This window comes from Pelodiscus sinensis, chromosome 8 (genome assembly GCF_052426305.1).
Source record: "Pelodiscus sinensis isolate ZL-2025 chromosome 8, ASM5242630v1, whole genome shotgun sequence".
In the NCBI taxonomy this organism is placed as follows: Eukaryota; Metazoa; Chordata; order Testudines; family Trionychidae; genus Pelodiscus; species Pelodiscus sinensis.
In genome coordinates, this window is record NC_143059.1 from 17,103,251 (window position 1) to 17,126,493 (window position 23,243).

General features: G+C 41.7%; 1 protein-coding gene across 1 annotated transcript in view; it reads left to right on the plus strand.

Moving 5' to 3' along the window:
* GLUD1 (glutamate dehydrogenase 1) overlaps nt 1-18,744 on the plus strand; it is a 56,985-nt gene extending 38,241 nt beyond the window's left edge. Inside the window, exons 6-13 of the mRNA XM_075934828.2 lie at nt 271-450; nt 5,278-5,415; nt 9,454-9,591; nt 9,721-9,801; nt 11,503-11,626; nt 13,742-13,833; nt 16,001-16,063; nt 17,324-18,744. Coding sequence (XP_075790943.1) covers nt 271-450; nt 5,278-5,415; nt 9,454-9,591; nt 9,721-9,801; nt 11,503-11,626; nt 13,742-13,833; nt 16,001-16,063; nt 17,324-17,443 — 936 coding nt within the window. The 3' untranslated portion in view covers nt 17,444-18,744. The remainder of the gene's footprint in view (nt 1-270; nt 451-5,277; nt 5,416-9,453; nt 9,592-9,720; nt 9,802-11,502; nt 11,627-13,741; nt 13,834-16,000; nt 16,064-17,323) is intronic.
* The last annotated feature ends 4,499 nt before the right edge of the window (nt 18,745-23,243 follow it).

Sequence of the window (23,243 nt, forward strand, 5' to 3'; positions counted from 1 at the left end):
TGTGGTTATGTAACTGCATTGTATGGCAAGGTAGAATTTCTATATGATGCCTATGGTAAACAGAACAATGGAGTTCAGAGAGGTGAGTTTTAAAAGGTGTTTCATATTTCCATTATTGCGGTCAGTAAAAGCCTAAAATTTAAGTACTTCAGGGAAATAAATCTATTCATGTGTTTGAATCTCGCATTCAAACATTATACCTCAGCGGTTGTTTGACTGGCCTTCATGAAAAGATTGGTGCAGTTCATAGAGTTCTAAACTGTCTTGCAGGATATTAATGCGCATGCCTGTGTCACTGGTAAACCTATCAGCCAAGGTGGTATCCACGGCCGTATCTCTGCCACTGGTCGAGGTCTCTTTCATGGAATTGAAAACTTCATCAACGAAGCATCATATATGAGCCTTTTGGGAATGACTCCAGGGTTTGGAGATAAGACATTTGTCGTCCAGGTAATTTGTCTAGAAATGCAATTGTTTTAGTGAAGAAAGTTGGAAACATAGCAGCTTTTAAAATCACTATTAAACCTGTAGATCTGGTAACTTTAGAGATTAGCTTTCTAATCAATGTCTACTTCAGAAGCAGTTTTCAGAAGTCATCCTTTATTTTGCATTTTTTTTAAATTACATACAAAGGCATGAGTCAAAACACTAGCCATTTTCTAAGAACAATGTTATAACCATAGACTGAGTGTGTCTGTACATTTAAAAAAAAAAAAAAAAAAAAAAAACCTCACAGCTGACCTCACAGCTGACCCATGCCAGCCATTTCAGACTGTTTGCTAAACAAACTAGGGCAGTACAACCTAGATGGCGCTATTCTAAGGCCAATGCATAACTGGCTGGAAAACTGTTTCCAGAGAGTAGTAATAATCAATGCTTCACTGTCACTTTGGAAGTGTATATAAAGAGGGATCCTGCAGAGATCAGTTCTGGGTCTGGTTCTATACAGTATTTTCAGCAGTAATTTAAATAATGACAAAAAGATTACACTTGTAAAACTTTTGTGGATGATACCAAGTTGGGAGAGGTTGCAAGTGCTTTGAAGAAGTATCTCTCAGCCTTTCAGGAGCCCTTTCAGGAGTTGATTGATACTTTGCACCCCCAAGTTTCCCCTCACTTAAACTACTTCCTTACAAAATCAGACATAAAACTACAAGTGTCACAGCACACTTTTACTGAAAAGTTGTTTATTTTCTCATTTTTATCATACAAGTCTAAAATAAATCAACTGGAACATTAATATTGTACTTGTTTGTGTAGCATATCGAATAGTATGAACTAATCACAGTATAAAATTTTAATTTATGCCGACTCTGCTAGTGCTTTCTATGTATACTAGGCAAGCACACAGATGAGTTAGAGCTCTTCCGGGGGTACCATAAGTATCACCAAGGTACGTGTAGAAAGAATTTTGAAGTTCATAGTGGATCACAAGCTAACTATGAGCAAGTGTAATGCTATTGCCAAAAAAAAAAAACCCAACCCAAAAACAAAAGCCCCACAACAACTTAGGGGTAAATGGTTAACCGGTTCCGTTTAGCTGGTAGGGGCTGGAGCAGCTCACCCCACCACAAGTTACATGCTGGGTCCGCAGCCCCACTCTAGCTTAAGCTTTATATTACAGAGCCCGTAGCACGCTTGGATTTTTAAGTGTTACCATTTTAAACTACTTTTCACATCTCTAAAGCAAACATTTTGAGATGTATTAACAAGAGTGTTGTCCATAAATTAAATTAATCTCCTAGAACTGGAAGGGACCTCGAAAGGTCATCGAGTCCAGTCCCCTGACTTCACAGCAGGACCAAGTACCATCCCTGACAAATTTTTGCCCCAAATCCCTAAATGGCCTCCGCAAGGATTGAACTCACAACCCCGGGGTTTAGTAGGCCAATGCTCAAACCACTGAGCTATCCCTTGTTAAGAAAGACATAAGTAATTCTTCTCCACTCAATGCTGATGAGGCTTCAACTAGAGTACTATTATTTTGTTCTGGGTGCCACATTTAAGAAAGATGTGGGTGACTTTGAGAATCCAGAAAAGGGCAACAAAAATGATTAAACATGACCTGTGAGGGAATATTGGGGGGAGGGGGAATGGTTTAGCCTGCAGAAGAGGAGGATAAAGGAGACTGACAGATTTCAAGTATATAAAAAGTTTTACAAGGAAGAGGGAGAGTGGTGTGTTCTTTTTTTTTTTCTTCTTCTTCTTCTTCTTCTTTACCCTCTGAGGATAGGACAAGGGTGGTTTAGTTTGGACATAAGGAAAAACTACTCAACTGTCGGGGTAGTTAAGCACAGGGAGGCTATGGAATCCCTATCATTGAGTTTAAGAATAGGTTAGAAATGATCTGATGATGTATAGTCCTGCCTTGAGTGTAGGAGACTATACTAGAAGACCTCTTGAGGTCCCTTTCAGTCCTATGATTCTATTGCTGTGTAGGTTTCTTGGCTTGGGATCTATACTAAAGCCCAAAGTCTGGAAGTCTACACAGCAGTGATACAGCCTTGCAACCAGAGTCCTGTAAGTCTGAGTCAGCTGGCATGGGCCAGCTGCAGGGTTTTTTTCTGCATAGACATACTTTGAGACCTCCAGGCATCATTTCCAGGTTCTTGAAGCTTTTAAACTAAGGGATATTACACATTTTACATGTAATGTAACACTAATTTTTGGAAAATGATATTCTGTAAAAACATCCATATATAATGGAAACGTGAGACCTTTAATACCTTATTTTTAGATTCTAAAGAAAAAATTCAAAGCTCAGAAAAATGTGAATATGATTTGGTCTGTGATATTTTGAAATAAACAATGAGATCTTTAGGTCAACACAATGGCCTGGATTTTTAGTTTTAGCTCTGAATTTTTGGCTTTTGTAAGACCTTAAAAGATTCTTAATTCAAACTATGCCCCTGCATATTTTTAGACATGAATATTGGGCAAGAATAAAGACTATACTGAGAAATAGATTTCTAATACTCTCTAACATGCATGATTATATATGTCAGGTTGAATAAATACATAATTAGCAAGTTATTAAAATGCAGAATTGAGATGATGCACCACAATACTTTATTTGAAACTGTTCTGATATCAGTGTGACAAGCATTAGAAATATCAGAGGATTGATTGCTACATTTTTTAGTAATAAATCATCAACATCACCTAATTGCGTTCTAATGTCCTGTGCCAGTTAACCAGTCATCTGAGACACACATCCTTTAGAAACACAATAGCACCGTTACATTCCCATCCTTTGGAATTCACATTTGGCAGCGCATAAATAGAGTCTAAAACTGAACAAGCAAACTGAAAACTTAGCAACATAGCTGAAGACCAATCAAGAAAAAATGAGGACACAGCACTAAAGACAAACACCATACCTAAATATAACTTAATTTTTGTATCGGAACATGCTTCTGATGTGAAAGGGGAACAATGCAAAATACTTTGCAAGCAATAAACTGAAGGATTTCACATTTATCACTCTTCCTTGAAGTTAATCTTATTTGTAGCTTTTCCAAATACTTCCTGTTTGACTTTGGGCAAACTATTAATCCCTGCTTCCTTACTTGTAAAATATGGAAATCTGTATAACATCCCAAGAAGCTGAAGTTTACTTCACATTTGTAAAGCAGTATAATTAGAGGTTAGTATTGAAGTAATCCACTGTGTTGTTTATTACCTGTTAAGAGAGGACTCATTCAAGAGTCAACATGAGAAAACAACTACATTAACTGAGCCACTTTTAGCGCTTGGGGAAGATTGATCCTCCAGAGGTTGATCTTCTAATGTTCAGTCTAGCAGCCCTAGTGTAGACCCATAAATCAAACACTGAGGGCAGCCGCGGCCAGCATCGTGTACCCCTCATTCTGTGAGCAATAAGAGTAGCTGATAGGAGCATGTGTTCCCCTCAGCCTACTGCAGTGTAGAGGCTATGGCTGCTCAGCTCAACATAAGCCGAATACAGTTTTGCATAGCTGGGTGGCGTACCTTAAGCCAACCTTCCTGGTCTAGTGTAGACCAAGCCTTAGAGGCTTTACATTTTGCAGCATCCTATATATCTAGTGACCATGAAACACAAAGTGTCAAGCAAATTCTGGAATTGTCATTCAAAAGTCAAAAAAAATCTTATACAACATTTGGTTATAAGCATATTCAGAAGTATGGGTGCATCTACACAGTAGGGCTTAACTCAAAATAATTGGGAGCATATATACAGCACTTACTTTGAAATAGAGTACTCATCCTCTGACTTCCCTTACTCCTTGTACAGTGAGGGTTACAGCAATCGGACTGAGAAGTCCTCCAGCTTGACAGTATTTCAACACTATGTAGACGTGGACTAGGTTATTTTGAAATAACACGTCTGAGTAGACGAATCCTAAGTAATTCAGGTAAATGTAGTTATGAGGAACCTTTCGGGGTGAGGAACCTTTTTTGGGTTGGACACTGATCCACAGAAAAATCAGTCAGAGGCCACAAAACCAAAAACCCCTTTCTTCTGTGGCCACTGACTGAGAAGCAGAAAGACACTTGCCACATTCCCTTTACAAAGCAGAGCCTAGGGGGTGGTCCAGGCTAGTAGATTTTGTATGCTCCAGCCCATGGTGGAGCAGTGGAGAGCCGGAGCCCTGTGCAGGCTCCCCAATCCCGGGGGCGGTGAAGCCCTGAGTCTTGAAGACTGGATCCAGGCAAGCCGGGGGCCACATCTGGCCCCCAGGCCTTAGGTTCCCCACCCCTGCATTAAGTGATTAAATGAATAGCTGTTCACCTATCAAGAAAGACCTTAGAAGTTGCTAGGTATATTAATGCATTAAAAATAATAGTAACTTATGACAAATTTCAGTTGAAATTTTACTATCCCCAAAATTGCTACAAGCACTCTGCTACTGATATTCAGGAAGTGGAACCAGAAAGAAGCATAGAAAAGTAGAGTTTAGGCTTCATAAAAGGCTTCATCTTGGCTAGTTTTTCTCTCCTGAAATAAATGCCATCTTAACTGGTAGCATCCTTGTAAGTGTCTGCAGCTTGAAGGAATCTGTGGTAGCTTGCATGCTACTTTTTGAAAAGAAAAATATTGGAATGATATGTAAGTTCTATCAATGATCTTGCAAAGTATATCATAGACATGTCTCTGTCCCATATCACTTCATGTCAACATACGATGTAGAAAGGTGAAAAGCAGATATATGTAAGGACAAGGTGTTTTAAGGTTTGTGGGTTCATTTCACCTGATTCAACTATTCTTTCTTCTACTCTTCCCATTTTCATTGACAGGGATTTGGCAATGTGGGCCTGCATTCTATGAGGTATCTTCATCGTTTTGGTGCTAAATGTGTTGGTATTGGAGAGATTGATGGTACCATCTGGAATCCTGATGGGATTGACCCAAAAGAACTAGAAGATTACAAATTGGTATGGAAATTCTGTATTGTTCCCTATGTCAACTCTGTAAATATTGACGATGACTGCAGGCTGGTGTTAACTGTGCAGAGTACTTGCAAATTATGATGAGTAATGCTCTGTAAATTGCTCATCAGAAAAGACTCAGGATTGGCATTGTCTAAATTTAGCTTTTCATTTTCACTAGCTTGAATGCAGACCAAATTGAGTAATAATAATTGGTTTCATTGTTTTGACAGCCTGTGATATGCTGGTTTAGTCATTTCCCTACATTGCCTATCGCTACCCAATAGGCACATTTGTGGACCTGAGTCTCTCTGAAGGGCATAGGATTGCATCAGAACAAACTATTGCTCTGGTTTATATAAATCTCAACATTGGGGCTCACAATCCCCCTGCCCTTCCCATCTTACTAAACTGGAGCAGTGTCCCAGCTAGATTGCAGCTGTGGGAAAGAGAGGGTTCTCGTTTGGAACAGGGTGAAACACATTTGTTCAGACTTACTAGCGAGCTTACACAGCTGTCTCTGTGGCATCTGCTGTATGGACAGACAGAAGTTTTTGGAGTAACTTCCATGTTCAAGAAAGAAAAAATGGAGTTCATTTGGGGAAATTGAATATGAAAAACCTGTCTTATGAAAGGAGACTCAAGGAGCTTGGCTTGTTTACTTTAACCAAAAGAAGGCTGAGGGAAGACATGATTTAAGTTTAAGTTTAGACTTGAGATTAGTCGAAGGTTTCTAACCATTAGAGGAGTGAGGTTCTGAAACAGCCTTCCAAGGGAAGTAGTGGGGGCAAAAGATCTATCTGGTTTCAAGATTAAACTAGATGGGTTTATGAAGGGGATGGTTTGATGAGATAACATGATCTTGGTAACTAATTGACCATTCATTATCAGTGGGAAATAGGTCAATGGAGGGATGATAGGAGTTACTATAGAGAACTTTCTGGGTGTCTGGCTGATGAGTCTTGCCCACATGCTCAGGGTTTAGCTGATCGCCATATTTGGGGTCGGGAAGGAATTTTCCTCCAGGGTAGATTGGCAGAGGCCCTGGAGGTTTTTCGCCTTCCTCTGTAGCATGGGGTACAGATCACAGCTGGAGGATTCTCTGCATCTTGGAGTCTTCAAAGTATTTGAAGGCTTCAATATCTGAGATATAGGTGAGAGGATTATTCTAGGAGGGGTGGGTGAGATTTTGTGGCCTGCACTGTGCAGGGGGTCAGACTAGATGATCATAATGGTCCCTTCTGACCTTAAAGTCTATGAGTCTATGATCTTGTAAATTGAGCCTTTAATTTGCTAGCTTCCACATGTAGCAATATTGAGGAAACATTTAATGAAGCACTGCCTGTGTGCTTAGGCCTAAAATATTACTTCATGTTTAAATAAACTCCTTAAAATATATATATTTTTTTAAATCCGCAATGTCTTTCTTTAAGCTTTTTTCATGCTCTCGGGAAAAGAACATGTTTAGTCTTATTAGTACTCCTGTAGGGATTCTGCACCAAAACAACAAAAAATCTGTGCACAATATTAGAATACTAAAAAACCAGCATATTTATTTGTCTACTTAACAATAGAATCATGCCAAGTTCAATTATTTTGGTAACTTATTTCAAAATTCCTTTCAGCAAGGGTGTCTAACAAAACAGATGAGAGAGATTCCAGTTTTTTTGTTTGTTTGGTGTTTTTTTTTTTTTTTTTTTTTTTTTTTTTAAAAGAGATTTCTTACTCAGCACATTAATCCAGAACTTTGAGTAATTCATTTAATTTAGAATACAGAAAGTTATTTTCCACACTCCTCAGAAACAAAGGCTGTAATAGAGTAGCTGAGGGAGAGGAAAGTTAATTGTAGGGAGACAGTGTGGGAGTGAACCTAGAGAGTTGGGTGTGAAATACGGAATGGGTTTTTGCAGCAAGATGTAACTGTTTGGGTACCTCCCCCATTCAGTTAGGCACATCTGTCTTTGTCCCAATGTGTCTCCTGCGCTGGCTCAGTGCTATTGCTTCTTCAGCTCTTGTTTTCATGCCCCAGCCTGTCCCCCACCAGCTCTACCCCCATATCCACTGTATCCTCAGCTGGCCTTGCATACAGGGCACTGAGGAAGGCAGTCACTGCTGCCCCCTCCCTCTCTGCTGCTGGCTGCTCTGATCCTGAGCCACTGCCCTTTCTTCTGGCAGGTGCTAGTGGGCAAAAAGTATAATTTTGCAGCAAGTACCTTTCTGGCAACGTCTATTTTTTAATAAAGGAAAAAATATGTGCCGGGGACATGATTTCTGGGCATGCGCTGTGATGTAGAATTCTTCCGACAGTACACTGGTGTCAAGAAATGCAGTGCCCAAAACAAAAAAGGCACTTTCATTTTAATATAATTTGTGTCCTGTGTACTGCCACAGTAATGAATTATTTGTAGATTTTTCTGATACGTTGAAAGTCTAGACTGATATTTTGAAAATATGTAAGGATCTTCCATCGGTACTGTATGGGATACACCTGCTTTTTAGAGTGTGTGTTTGAGCTTATTGTGATTTTACCTTTAATCTTCACTCTTATCTAACAGCTCCACTTAAAACAAGACTGTAGAATTTAGCTAACACTAAAATATTTTGGGCATTTAAATTAATTGACATACTGCCTGATCTTAATTTTAGTATGAGCTGCATTAAATTTGAACTTTTTATCCAGCAGGCTTTGTAGAATGGTCTTTGGCTGCCCATGGGAACTGCAACCAAATCTTATAGTGTCTTTTTGAACATGTGGTTCTTCAAGTGCTGTCCCTGGAGGTGCTCCACTTCAGGTGCTGGTGCATGCTTCTGCTGGCAATCAGAGATTTTTCCTAGCAGTGCCCTACTGTGCCATGCACCGTTAATGTCTGTTGACTGTGCACACAGTGCCTTGGTTCCTTCTCTACATTCTCGGCAGCAGACAGAGCTCCTCATATTTGCCCTCCTTCAGCCTAAAATGACAAAACGGTTAGACATTTACTTCAGTTTCAGCTTTATTCAAGTTCTTCAGACCCCGTGTTCCTGTTTTTCTTTTTTTTGGGGGGGGGGGGAGTTTTTCCCACCAGTTTTCCACCCTGTTTCAATATGCCTGGCCCTGCAGTCTTCAAGAGGTGCGATGTTGCTGAAGGACATTCTGTGTTTAAAATGCCTGAAGGAGCGCACCTCTCAGAAGTTTCCCCCGCTGTTCTAATCATACAGCCTGGGCAAGGTGAGACCAGATCTGCCTCAGGGCCTTCCTTTATGAAAGATGTCTCCAGCCGCTTTGTGAGGGCCTGCCGTCTCCTGGAAAGGGCTTGGATAGGCACAAAATATCCGTTTCCACTAAGAAACCATGCTATGTGCACAGTCAGTGGGCACCAGCAATGCAATAGAGCACTACTGCGCACTTGCAACGTGGCAAGATGCTGCTAGGAAAAATCTCCGATCACTGGCACAAGGATTAACTAGTGGAGCACCCACAGAGGGACATATCTCGAAGAACCATCGTTACTGCTCAGGGTGAGAAACTTTCTCTCCTGTATAGCTGTTTTACTAACGGAAATGGATTAGTAGTGCTTGAATGTACACTGTTTTTAATTCAAGATTGGGGAACAAGAAAGGAAGCAGATCCCTTTTTTCCTCATTCCTCCAGTATAGTACATTTATATTCTGTTTTACTAAAATGCAAGTAAATGAAGTTTCTCCTGTCTCAAATGGAGTAAAGTGCTTATGCAAATCTATTAGAGTTATGCAGTGTCTCTTGAGAAGTATTTAAGGTCCAACTGCAAAACTGATGGTATTTGGTGCTGTTCTTCGATGGCACTTGCTGTAGTAGTAGTAGTTGGACGGGGAGGAGGGCATTGTATTTAAAACTAACGCAAAGGGCAGTAGACATGCTGTGCTAGGTGTTGTACAGGAACTTGCAAAGGAGTGCACATGACTATCAAAGCAATAGTCTTTCCCATTTTAATATAATTGGGATTATGTTGTGCAATGTGAAGGTTCTGTTGTACAGTGGTGGTACTGAAAGTAACTAATAATCACACTTCTCTTCCCCTCAAACAGCAAAATGGGACAATCGTTGGCTTCCCCAAGGCACAACCATATGAGGGCAATATCTTGGAGTCAGACTGTGACATTCTCATTCCTGCTGCCAGTGAGAAACAATTGACTAAATCTAATGCTCACAAGGTTAAAGCAAAAGTAAGAAGTGTTTAAATAAAACAAGAAACAATATGACAAATGCCTTTCTTCCTATTTACTCTCACTGTTGGTGTGGATATGAATGTCTCCTTGTGTCAGTCATTATTGTGTTGTGGTTCTTTTTCCTAGATTATTGCTGAAGGTGCTAATGGACCTACAACCCCTGAGGCTGATAAAATCTTTTTGGAGCGGAATATCATGGTCATTCCTGTAAGATTCTTTTGTCAACACTTATGGAAAGTAGACTGTCTGCCAATGCATTCTTTCTCCTGATCACAGGATCAACCGTAGCATTAATACTATTGAATATAAGAATCACTACTAAGAGTTCAGAATAAGTTTCCTTTGAAAGCCATTCCTGCAGTACCCTCCTTTCTGTGCTGTGATAAGAATATAACATAAGAACACAAGAACGGCCGTACTGGGTCAGACCAAAAGTCCATCTAGCCCAGTATCCTGTCTACCGACAGTGGCCAGCACCAGGTGCCCCAGAGAGGGTGGACCGAAGACAATGATCAAGCGATTTGTCTCCAGTCATCCCTCTCCAGCCTCTGACAAACAGAGGCCAAGGACACCATTTTATCCCCTGGCTAATAGCCTTTTATGGACCTAACCTCCATGATATTATCTAGCTCTTTAAACTCTATTATAGTCCTAGCCTTCACAGCTTCCTCTGGCAAGGAGTTCCACAGGTTGACTACATGCTGTGTGCAGAAGAACTTTTTTTTATTAGTTTTAAATCTGCTACCCATTAATTTCATTTGGTGTCCTCTAGTTCTTCTATTTAGGGAACTAATAAATAACTTTTCTTTATCGGCCGTCTCCACACCACTCATGATTTTATATACCTCTATCATATCCCCCCTCAGTCTCCTCTTTTCTAAACTGAAAAGTCCCAGTCGCTTTAACCTCTCCTCATATAGGACCCGTTCCAAACCCCCAATCATTTTAGTTGCCCTTTTCTGAACCCTTTCCAAGGCCAAAATATCTTTTTTGAGGTGAGGAGACCACATCTATACACAGTATTCAAGATGTGGGCGTACCATAGTTTTATACAGGGGCAGTAAGATTTGATCTTTAAAATGTGTTCTAATGTCACTTAGTTATCTCACAAACTTATCTTCAAAATCTAGATCTCTCATTGCAGCCGTGTTCACTTACTTACATTCATCTATTGCATGGGAGTGACAGTTTGAAAAGGAAAAACAATTTATAATCAAATACTGACACACATACAGGTTTTCCTTTCTGGGAACTGAAGCTTAATTAACTCCCCATCCCAGTGAATGGAGTAGATAGGAAAAGTTTAAATGCAATGGCCAAATTTTTGGATGTCTAACTTATACTGAAATCAGTGGGGGGATTTTTAAAAATCAGTGCTACCAATCTGGTTACCTAAAGTTAGGTAACCTAGTATGGAACATTTTACCTGAGCTTTGTGCTATAAATATTCTGAAATATATAGACATGACTAAAGATTGCATGCTGCACTGATTATTTGAAAGAAACCTTATCTAGTGAGGCCCTTTTTGGTGAAGGAGGAATGATAGCTCTAAAGAAAGTGACATTACTGTTAAGTAATTTATTTTAAATCTTGCTCATTTGGCTAGTCTGCATGCATGCTTTTTTTTTCTCGCCAAAAACTTACAGATGGAGAGGGGTAAATATCAGTTAATCCTGAATCGTTGAATCTGAGGCTTTTAAAATTCATATATTTTAATAAAGTTTGTAATCCAGACTCCTAATGACTTCAGGGCTTTCTTGAGGGGAATAAATGACTGAATTATTCTCTGTGCTGCCTGTTGCATTTACACATGATTTCTATATTTTTTTCATTTTAATTTGTCTTTTAAAAATATAGCAGAGTAAGTTGTCTAATCATAGGTTTTTATTCATATCATTTTTGTGCAGGATCTTTATTTAAATGCTGGTGGTGTAACTGTGTCTTACTTTGAGTGGTTGAAAAACCTGAACCATGTCAGCTACGGCCGCTTGACTTTTAAATACGAAAGGGATTCGAACTACCACTTGCTGAGTAAGCATTGCTTCTACTTTTATTAGCTCTTCAATAGATAAATTGAACTAGAAAGGAATTCTAACCATCTATGTAGTTAACCAAGTTTACGTTTGATATCTTCCTATGCCAAGCATTGAAGAAGTCCTATTCAAAGATGTTCTAAATTTAATTTATCTTTAAATATACTCCTAGTGTGTTCTGGACAGTGGGAAAGCTTACAAATGCATGTGATTTGAAGAGTAATTAATAAATCGGGAAAATACTCAAGAAAATATTGTAGAAAACTAACTATCTTCATGAAGTGATATTTGTTAAAATGTCTTGTAGATACTAATTTGCGGAAAAACTTGCCAGCTGTCTATACTGGCCTTTTGAATTTCCGCAAGAACACTGACGATCTCATGTAAGATCGTCAGTGTTCTTGCGAAAATACTGTGCTGCTCCTGTTCAGGCAAAAGCCCTCTTGCACAAATCATCTGCGCAAGAGGGCCAGTGTAAACAGCACAGTACTGTTTTCCGCAAAAAAGCCCCGATCGCAAAAATGGCGATCGGGGCTTTTTTGCGGAAAACCGCGTCTAGATTAGCCATGGACGCTTTTCCACAAAAAGTGCTTTTGCGGAAAAGCATCCTGCCAATCTAGACGTGCTTTTCCGAAAATGCTTTTAACGGAAAACTTTTCCATTAAAAGCATTTTCGGAAAATCATGCCAGTGTAGACGTAGCCATGGTGTTTCAAAGCAGCAGCGCCACATGGAGACCAGGGTTAGCAGGGGAGTCCCCCACTGGCACTGGGCTCCCCAGGACTTTTCAAAGCGGCAGCGGTTCCCAGGCTCCATGCAGTGCTGCCACTTTTAAATGCTGCGGGGAGCACAGGGCTAGCGGGGGACTGCTTGCATAGACTATTCAGTTAGCCCGTTAATCTAAATTTAATATCTCTGCTTGTCAGTGTAAAAACAAAACCTCAGAGTGTTCAACTGTGTATTTGGTTAATTTAATCAAGTTACAGTTTTGAAGAGCACTGCCTCATGACACTGAGCAGGTATACAGTAAAGGAGGGTTTCTGTAAAGTGCAATATAGGGATGTAAAAAGTCACCCTAAACAGGTAATACTGGTTCTGGTTTACTGGTAACTCGTGGGGGCTAGAGCAGCTGCTCTCTGCAGAAAGCCTGCACCCCCTGCAGGCAGGGGCTGCTCTGCGCAGGGGCTGGGAAATTCCACTTGAAGGCCATTGTTTGGGCTTCCTATTTCCTGACCAAAATGCCGATCCTATTTTTTTTTAAAAAAAAAGCTTTGTGAATTAGTAGAACAGTAAGACTTCTCACCAGACACAAATAACACTTCATCGCAAAAGTAAGTAATAGTAACAAATGCCCAAGTTTCTCAGAACTTAATGGAGATGATAAAATTTAGATAAGTATTATTATTATTTTTTTTTTTAAAGAAAAACATAGCCTCTTTACATTTTTACCCCCATCTGCTCTGGCATTGCTCAAGTAGTAAAAGGTCCTTCTTAACATTTAGAATGGTGCCTAAAAATTGCATTTATCTTAAATATGGTATGCAGAGTTGTTCAGGAACTCTGCTTATTATAAATACAAAAAACTTCTATAAGAGACACTGTCCTATGTGCAGACATTGTAAATGCCTTTGGAACTTAGAAAGCTTTTAAAACTTACAAACAATAAAATTTAAGAAGTGCTGTCCTTTAAATATGAGCTATAAAGGAGAGAGGTTTGTTCACCTAACTCTCTGAAATGAAAAGCCTGAAGTTTCTACAGTAGAAATATTGCTTTATAGTCTGTGGCAGTAATTTATAGCAGACTGGGATGGTTACATACCAGCTGGTTGAGTCTAGACTTCAGCTCTACTACCTCCATCTTTCATCAACCGAGTCATTCGAATTGTCTTGGTGCAGAGTGTACTTCAGGACCTTGAAGTTTCTAATTTTGAGTCATTTGTACAACAAAAGCAGCAGGCATCACGCTTTGTTTCCATTCTTTAAAAGGTTACCTAACATAGCTCATTTTATGCTACTGGTTAAAGTAATGAATGCTGAAACTGTAAGGATAACTTTCCAGTGCAAGTATTTATCACTTTAAAATTTAATTTACCTTGTTTTCCTTCTCCTTCCAGTGTCTGTCCAAGAGAGCTTAGAAAGAAAGTTTGGGAAACATGGTGGAACTATTCCAGTTGTGCCTACAGCAGAATTCCAGGATAGGATATCAGTAAGTAGCTGCTGTGATGCTTCAATTGTGTTCCAGTATTTACAATAAGAAAGTTCCATTCTTTTGCTGTTGGCCTTTTGTTTTTGCCATTAGGCATCAGTGTGTGGTTCATTACATGGCCAAACACAGTGATCTGAAAAGCCTAGTTAATACAGCAAGCAGGCTGACTGTCCAATTGCTTCAGAGGGGTAGCCGAGTTAGTCTATAACTGGAAAAACTTAAAAAACAACGAATGGTCTAGCAGCACCTTAAAGACTACTTAAAAGTCTTTAAAACTAATACAAGTTTTTTTTTAAGTTTTTAAGGTGCTGCTAGACCAGGGATGGACAATAATTTTTGCCTGGGGGCCACTTCAAAAAATTTTGCCCTGGGCCCCCTCGGAAGGGGCAGGACCTAAACAGGAAGGGGCAGGGCTACCCACACCCAGACCATGATACGTCTGGGGGTGAGGAAGCCCTTTTGCTCTCCCCCTTCCCACTAGGCACCCATGCCCTGGAAGAGGCTTGGCACTCTCCCCCGCCCTCAGGCCAATCAGGGCCTGGGGGCAGGGGAGTGCAGGAAGCCTTCTCTCTCTCTCTCTCTCTCTTCCCCTCTCCCCTTGCGTGAACAGCACGTGGCACTCTGAAGTGCTGCGAGCTACTCACAGGGCCGAGGCAGGGGGAAGGAAGCTTCCTGCGCTCGCCTGCCCCCAACCAATTAAAGCCTGGGGATAGGGAGCATGCGAAACCTTCTCCGCTCTGTCCCCACCCTGTGAACAGTGCATGGTGCTGTGTGCAGCTCACTGGGCGGGGGCAAAGCGGAGAAGGCTTTGTGCGCTCCTCCGCCCCCAGGCCCTAATTAGCTTGGGGGTGGGGGAGCAGCAGGGCCTCTGAGATGGATCCACCTGCTTGGCGGGCCGGATCCAGCCCATGAAGGCCCTTTTACCCACCCCTGAGCTAGACTATTTGTTGTTTTTAAAGTATGCCCAATTGGTATCTTGCTTTTGACTTCCCAGAACATCTCCATCTCTAAAGTTCTTCTAATGCTGAAATGTAGAGTGAACATAAAAGATACTTGATCTTACATGTTAATCACGGAGTTGTTTTGTAATATTAATCACTGTTGAGATTACAAAAACCTACCTCCTTTTGCAGAGTTAGTCTGAGCCATATTTAACTTAAGTGTTACTACAATTGTTGCTCTCTGTATGAAGTGATCATCAGCCTCAGTATTCTGAATAAGTTTCCCTTTCTTGCACATTACTATATGAATACGTAATTAAAGGATTTTTGAGGGGGTGGTGGCCAAATATGTTTTAATGTTTTTCATCATTCTGAAAGGAAGAGGAGTTGCAAATAGGTATTGCAAATTCAGAGTTAAATAAGCTAAATACTCTTGAAAGTTCACATTAAGCTGATTCGGTAGCCTAGAATATTGATTTAATGGATTTTGAGTTCAGAAAGGACCGTTGTGGGGATCTGTTCTGATCACTTTCACAACCCCAGCCACTGACCTTCAGAAAGTAATTGTTGTCAAGTTCATATACACAGCATCTCAAACACAAATTCTCATAGAATGATATCCAGTCCTAATTTACCAGTGCTGTGGCTGCCCTCAGAATACAATATTAAAGACTGAAGTTGCTGTTAGTCCTCCCACTTAAGGATTTTTTTAAGTATTCCTATATTCTGCATAAAGAGTATATCGAGAATCAGGAACCAAACAACTTGTTCGTACTTGCCTAAGTAAAACCATTTCATTCAGTGATATGAACATTTTATCCTAGAAGTCTTTTTTGCAAAAAAAAAAATCATCCTTATTCCAGAATAGATCTTTATTTAATTTATAAATTAAATAGAGTGTAGTTCTCTGTAGAAACTCTAAAGCCAGAGTCAGTATTGGGCATTTTAATTGGCGGTGAGCTTTATATTTAGATGGTCTTCCTTTTTTATTGAACTTCTGAATATTTCACATACTGTATGTGATGACTTATGGTCTGTAAAATTACCCACTGAATTAGCTACTTTCACATATCTTGGTCTCCTTTAACCAAGTATTAAAATAAATCTACAGTGAAAGGAAGCTGATTAATTATGGGAACCCAGCATCTTAGTCTGATGTACTAAGAGAAAATCAATATTGCATATTCATTCATTTCATATTGAACCTGGATTGCATTCCCTTTCAGGGTGCATCTGAGAAAGACATAGTGCACTCTGGATTGGCCTACACCATGGAGCGTTCTGCTAGAGTAAGTATTGTAGCAACTCACCGAAACAAGTCAGCATGTAGTGGTATCAGTGGAGGGTACTGTTTCCTTGCACTTAAATAGGAGACTGATAGTGACAATAATAGTAGCCCCTGCACATATGACACCCCTTTGAATAGATGTTTGTGTGGATAACTTTAACTGGATATTGTAGGCCACCCAGAAACACTAAATCCAACTTGTGTGGATTTAGTAAGCATATTTTTGGTTTAAAAGTTTAGCCCTTAGATAGTTGGCCTCTGTTTGTCAGAGGCTAGAGAGGGATGGCAGGAGACAAATCGCTTGATCATTGTCTTCGGTCCACCCTCTCTGGGGCACCTGGTGCTGGCAACTGTCGGCAGACAGGATACTGGGCTAGATGGACCTTTGGTCTGACCCAGTACGACTGTTCTTATGTTCTTATAGTTACATCGTTTATCATTTTATGCTCTATAAATCTGTTAAAGAAGAAGTACTTTCAAAGCTGTACTTAATATCACTGTATATGTAGATTAGACTGTCCCTCCAATGGAAAATATTGCAGAAGGGGACAAGAAGTCCATTGGGAACTTCTTGACTTTTATGAAGATTCGACATACATGGGAGGGTTAAAGTCCTTGATAAGTGGCCCTATGGAAATCTAGCAAAGACTTAAAACTCAGATGCTGGTCTTTAATCCAAATACTAGGATCCCGCTATTCTGAGCCTTAGCCCCTGTCTGCAGTTATATAGTAGCCCAATGTCTGTAATGCTAAAAATGCTGGCTGTTCCCTCTGGGTGGCGCTATTGTTGAAAAGCTGGCTGTTTCCTCTGGGTGGCGCTATTGTTGAAAAGCTGGCTGTTTCCTCTGGGTGGCCCATGCTGCATGGAGAGTGTGGGGCCCAAATGGCCACTTGCTACCCTGCAGTGGCCCGGCTGAGCAGCGCAGAAGTCAGCCAAGCGCCATGGTGGGAGGCAAAGGGTGGCAGGGCGGTGATGTACATGTCCAGGGGGCATGGCCTGGACAAGCGTGCATCCCTGACTGACAGACAGAGGAGAGCGGGGAGAGAGAGAGAGAGAGAGAGAGAGAAGCAGGAGGGGGAGAAGAGAGAGAGGCAGAAGGCAGAGGAGAGCTGGGGGTGGGAGGGGAGGAAGGCAGTATGGGGAGGGGGAGAGGTGAAAATCCTGTCTTATGACGGGCTAATTGGCTAGTTACTTGAGACTAGTATACATGGAAAGGCTTTTCGAGCAGGTCTAAACTTCTGCTTTTTCATTTGACTTCAGCAAATCATGCGCACTGCCATGAAGTACAACCTTGGTTTGGACCTGAGAACAGCTGCTTACGTCAATGCAATTGAGAAAGTCTTCAAGGTGTACAATGAGGCTGGTTTGACCTTTACATAAATTGGTCATTACCGATCCTTATTGATACCCTTACTCTTCCTGCCATTGTGTACCCTCTTCTTGAGAAGCTTATCACAAGTTTACATGTAACCACAAAATTCCTCTTTCCTCTGACATTATAGTGGGTACTATTCTAAATTACTTTCAGTAAAAACAATTTTTTTATAATAAAGAAAAATCCATGGATTAGGGAGTTGAATACAAATATGTCTCTAAAAATAACCAGTTCATCTGCACTTGTGGGGGCCATGCTGGGTATTTCACCTTTAAAATAAAAAGGTAAGTATCCTGTATGGATCAGTAGTCATGCTACATGGGCAACCTATCAAATTTCAGATAACATATTGTACTAGATGAGCAGTTTAGCTCATCCTATTACTTCATGCACTTTTGTTTAATGGTGTAATTTTAGCTTTGGCACTTTCAATAAGGCCTTGTATGATCAGTGCTGTGGCATTGTCAAAGGAAGAATGGGTCTTCTGCAGGGAGTAACTTTGATAGGACTCTCTAACTTCTACTTGTTGCAGAACTCCAGGCTTGGTTTATTTTAGGCAATGTTTTTCTCTTCTAAACTGTGCTGCTCCTACTATCAGTTAATCACTAACTGAACCTGAATTTGACTCATGCATTATAAAATCTGTTGAGAGGTGGCAGAAACTAGAATTTTTATATGCTGAAACAGTATCATTGTGTACAAACATCCAGCAAATATGTATCTGGTTATGTTTAATCAAGTCACTCTACATAACCACTCAGTTATGTTTTTTTTTAAGATTATCTGAATTTGATATGTATAATCATACATGTGTAGTCCAGTGAACTTTAACCTTTTTTTAAACAATTATTTTCAGTTGTCTTATTTCCAGAGGCTTTTTTTTGGGAACATTTAAGTTGCCTCAATGAACAATTAGAAGTGGAGTCTAACCCTGAAACAGTTGACCTAACTACAAAGGAGCTAGACTGCTGCTTGTACACCTTATGCAATGTCTGAACACACATTAAGTTTCTATTTTTTTTTTTCTTTATTGGAAAAGCTTGCGTATTCTGAACATATTCAATTGTAACAAAATGGACCTTGCTATAATATTAGATCAAACATACCTTTGAGTTTTTTGTCAAGGTTTTTGTCCAGTGGAGTCCCATTGAAGTGCCAGATGTTATTTATGTAATGAATAAGATTTTTTTTAAAACCCTAAACCTAATCCCTTAGAGGAATTCATGCTTTTTCTAACTACTTTGTAACTACATAACATAACATAGTGAGAAAAGCGGTTATTAAAAAGTTGACTTTTCCAAACCTATTATGCTGGTGTATTGCTGTTTTCCACGGTCATGGTAATAGCTTTGTTGTGTAGAAGAAATATTAAGCACTAAACTACAGCAGAGCGAGACACTTAATTCTCATCTCTCCCTTTCTTGTTAGGTTGAAGGCCAGAATAAAGTTTTCAGCTGTCCAAGAAGTGCACTAGTAGCTAAATATGATACTGGATTGTTTAAAAAGGTGCATAGAGCCATGGCGCCCGCGGGGGCATTTCTATGCGCCCGCCAGGTGCTCGGGGCTGGCCTGGCACCAGGCGCATGGCGGGGGGAGCGCCGGCCCCGGGCGCGCGGCGCATGGCGGGGGGAACGCCGGCCCCGGGCGCGCGGCACTTGGCAGGGGGAGCCTGCATGCAGCTATGGGGGGGGCCGCCCCCGGGACGCAAGTGTCCCCGTCCCTGGCCAGGCACCGTGGCGCCCAGCGGGCGAACAGCCACGCCCCCTGGCGCCCGACAACCTTGAAAGGTTGGGGACCAATGGCATAGAGCATTGACTTACCTTTTTAAGCCTAAAATAGTGTGCATTGCTGATGGGCAACCAAGAATTGTGCATAAGCCACATGAGTGACCCTCCTTCATCTCAGTGAGCTGCATGTTGAGTGGTCTTGTAAGTGAATAGGAGGGGGATGGAGCATCAGTCAGTGAATTCAAAAGTGCTGGTTGGGAGGAGGAGGAGTAGGAAGTGGGCTCCCGTGCATGAGAGGCACTAGAAGAAGGGGATAGAGGGTGAGTGGGCTGCGGGTGGAATCCCAGTCTGCCAGCTGCAGGTTGTCTACCATTGGCTTAAAGCAGGGCCACTCAATGCGGCCCAAGGCCTGTTGGTTTGCAGCCCGTGGTGCAGTTTGGGTTGACTTGGGGCTCAACACCTGGGTCGCAGGTGGGGTCCTTTGAACATGGCCTCCACTAGGAACACACTCTACAATGGCAAGGCATCTCCCAGGCAGGGTGCACATTGAAAGATGCAAGCAGATGGGCTGGCTGGAACAGAGGGGTATAGGGTGTGGGTGTTTCTAGCCCCTAGCAGGAGGTGCCGGGAGAGCCAGGGCATTGTGTGAAAGAAGCTATTTGCATATATAGTTGCATAACCACACTTAAGTTGAACTTGGCATGTGCTGTATCATTGGCCCCTGGGGCTTCCAAAGTTGAGTAACCCTGGTTTAAAGTCTAGTTCCAGAAACAAAACTAAAGAACAAAAATAAGAACTTCAGAGAGGTTACTTTTCAATACTGCTTTTTGTAAATCTCCATGAAGTGCTAAAATAAGACCTTGCCTTCAGTCACCTCTTGCCCAACTTTAAGTGGCATCAGTCTCTAAACAAGTTTGCAACATCTCTAATAGTAACCTTAGTCACAGCAGTTCTTTTAATGGGTGAATTTTGCTTTTTGTAACCTCAGCTGTTCTGATTGTAGCAGATTTGAAATCTTTTATGACCTGGATAATTAGAAAAAAGGGACCAGTGAGGAGACTTGGGTACTTACGCTCCAAATTCCTTAGTACTTTCATGGGGCAAATGACTAATATCATCCTGTCTTCGTTGTGCTCTGCCGCTGCTGCTTTTGGAGACAGCCAAAGCTGTGTTGCTCCTGTGCTTTTGCACTGTTGAAGTCATGAAGAAAGGTAAAGGAAAGCTGGCCAAGGGCTTATCTCTACAGCACAGCTATTGCAAAGTGAAATAAAACCGCTATTCTGTTAAGTGGGTTAAACTAAGCTACCCAAAGGCGATCTGAGTGTGCAATAATTGTCAACACAGGGAGTTACTGTGTAATAGCTACTTGGGGCTATTCCCAGACAAGCTCTTGTTTGTCAACTGGTCCTGAATCTTTGGGGGGACAAAAATTGCTGCCCTTGGTTCTACACTATCCGCTCCCTAGGCCTTCCAGTATCTGGTGGCAGAGTGTATTCTAGCAATCCCACGCTATTCTCAAAAATAGGTGAGTGGAAGAATTATCTCTCTGGCCTCTTCTCAGGTCCTGTCTTGAGCTGCTTGACTGCCCCCCAAAGATCTAGCCCTGAAATTAGAGCAGCTGGGTTCAGTTGTAGCCAACTTTATGCTACTTCACTAATAGCATTAGAGTGGGAGGCTTATAGAATACTGTGAAATATGTTAAAATGATACATTGACCTGTGGCAAAGAAGCTTTTCAGTGACATGGATACAAACTGAATTATGATAAATGTGGAAAGGAACAGAATGACTTATCAATTTAAACCAGGGGTGGGGAACCTCAGGCCCGGGATCCAGATGCAGTCCCCAACACTCAGCTCCCCCTCTCCCGGCACTGGGGAGCCTACACTGGTGCTCACTCCCTCTGCTGCCCCACTGCCCCATGGGGCTGGAGCACACACAATCTACTAGGCTGGGTGCCCTAGGCTCTGGTGTGCAAGTGGAATGTGGGAGTGTGTTTGTTTCTCCTTCAGGGGCTATGGTGAGGGGTTTTTCCACTTCTCATTTTTGTGCAGCCCCCCAACTGATATTTCTAGATCAGGACCCCCCACCATTCAAAAAAGGTTCCCCTCCTCTGATTTAAAGATATGGGTTTGTTTATGGACTGAATCTAGTTGACTTACAGAAGACTTGTGGGAACTGTCACAGGAGTCGCTCTCCCAAGCAGTGTTGCAGTCAGCAACTGGGTACACATCGGGTAGCTATATGGATTTACTGGTGTGCTTAAGTGTAACCTAGGGCTATGTCTACACTAGCGGGTTCTTGCGCAAGAATCCGCAGAGCATCCACACTGCCCACCCTCTCGTGCAGAAGATGATTTACACTATGGTGTGGTAAGAGAGGGCCGCTTGTGCAAGCGCTATGCTCTTTTTTTTATGAGGCGTAAGCCGTCTTGCGTGGGAGCTCTTGCGCAAGAGGGCAGTGTGGACGCTAGGCAAGAAACCCCTATGGCTAAAATGGACATCAGAGCTTTCTTGCACAAGAGAGCATCCACACTGCCATGGATACTCTTGCACAAAAGCACAGCTCGCACATGGCACTGTGGATGTTTTCTTGCGCAAGACTTCTTGCACAAGAACCTTTTAACAAAATGTTCTTGCGCAAGAAGCTGCCAGTGTAGATATAGCCCAAGAGTATTGTTGTCTCCAAAGTTAAAGGTAATGTATGGTTCTGAGCAGACTGCCTCAGACTTGTCAATTGCTCAGGCACAATCATTCTTCCTAGCTTAACTGGCTCAGGAATAGTTCGGCCTCAGGATGGTGTCACTAGCAGAGCACGGACTGGCGGGGTTTTGACCTCCTGCCACTGTCAGCAGTTGTTGCTGAACTCACACCTAGCTTCTTGTTTTGGAAAAATCACATGTAGCCAAGCTTCTCAAGACATTGCTCTTCTCTCCCCCTCACCCCCCCCTTTTTTTTTTGAGTGCTTGCTCATGTATTCCAATTGTGAGATGGCATTTAATCAGCTAATTGACTAGTCAATGGAATTTCCATTGACTAGTCAATTAGTTGATAAGGGGGGAAAACTGGTCTCAGGAGATGGCACTGCTGTTTAAATGTTAAGAGCCATCAGGCTCTTAATGCATTTAAAAGGCTGAAGCACAGTGGGGGAGGATGGGGATTAGATGGGAGCCAGGAATCAGCTGATTCCCAGCTTGTGCCCGGTCCCTACTGGGCTTCTGACTCCCCGGCCCCCTGCACAGATGGTGCTGGGGTGAACTGGCTTTTAAGCCCGCTCCTCCCAGCACCAGCTCCTGCTCCCCTTCCCCCCTTGCTGCCTCTCTCTGAGGCTGTCTACACTACCGAGGTTTTTCTGATCTACCAGGGAACATGTCCGAACAGTTTCCGAGAAAGCAGGTGTGTTCTTTCAGAAGCCCTTGTATTCCTCATTTTATGAGGGAAAAAGGACTCTTCCGAAAGAGGAGGTTTTTCCCACATTGGGGCCCATGTAGACAGCTTTTCCAGTGTCTGGCCCAGACTAATGCTTGATTTAGAACTTCTTTGTGTCTCAAACTGTATAAAATAGAGATTATGTTGGTGACTGAGCAAATACTCAGAGGAAAAAGAAAGAGCATGTCTTGATCCCTTTGATTAAGTGGGTATCATTTTCTTTTGTTAACAAACCAGAGGTTTGGTTCTATTCCAGCTTGTTCTTGTTTGTCCAGAAGGTAGCTGCTGAGGAGTGCTTTTACAATCTGTGTTTGCCCTCCTTTCCTCTAGGATCTAGACATCACACCAGGCAACCATGCTTTTGTAACTTCCTGACGGGGTTACTGTGACATAATGTGTTTGGCTGAGGAAGACCAATCAAAAACTTCATCTGTGGAATGCAGATGCCGGCCTCCTGAATACAGTGTATTATGCCAGGAGCATACTGATTGCATTCGTTTACAGTATGTGTCAGGGGTCAGTTCATGGTAATAATTTTAACCTACAAAGTGCTTGAAGGTTTCCATCAGGGTAACCTTGAAGATTGCTGCTGCCTTCATGGTTTTCATCGACTTTTGTGATCAACATTTTTCAAGTTGAGGTTTGCTAAAT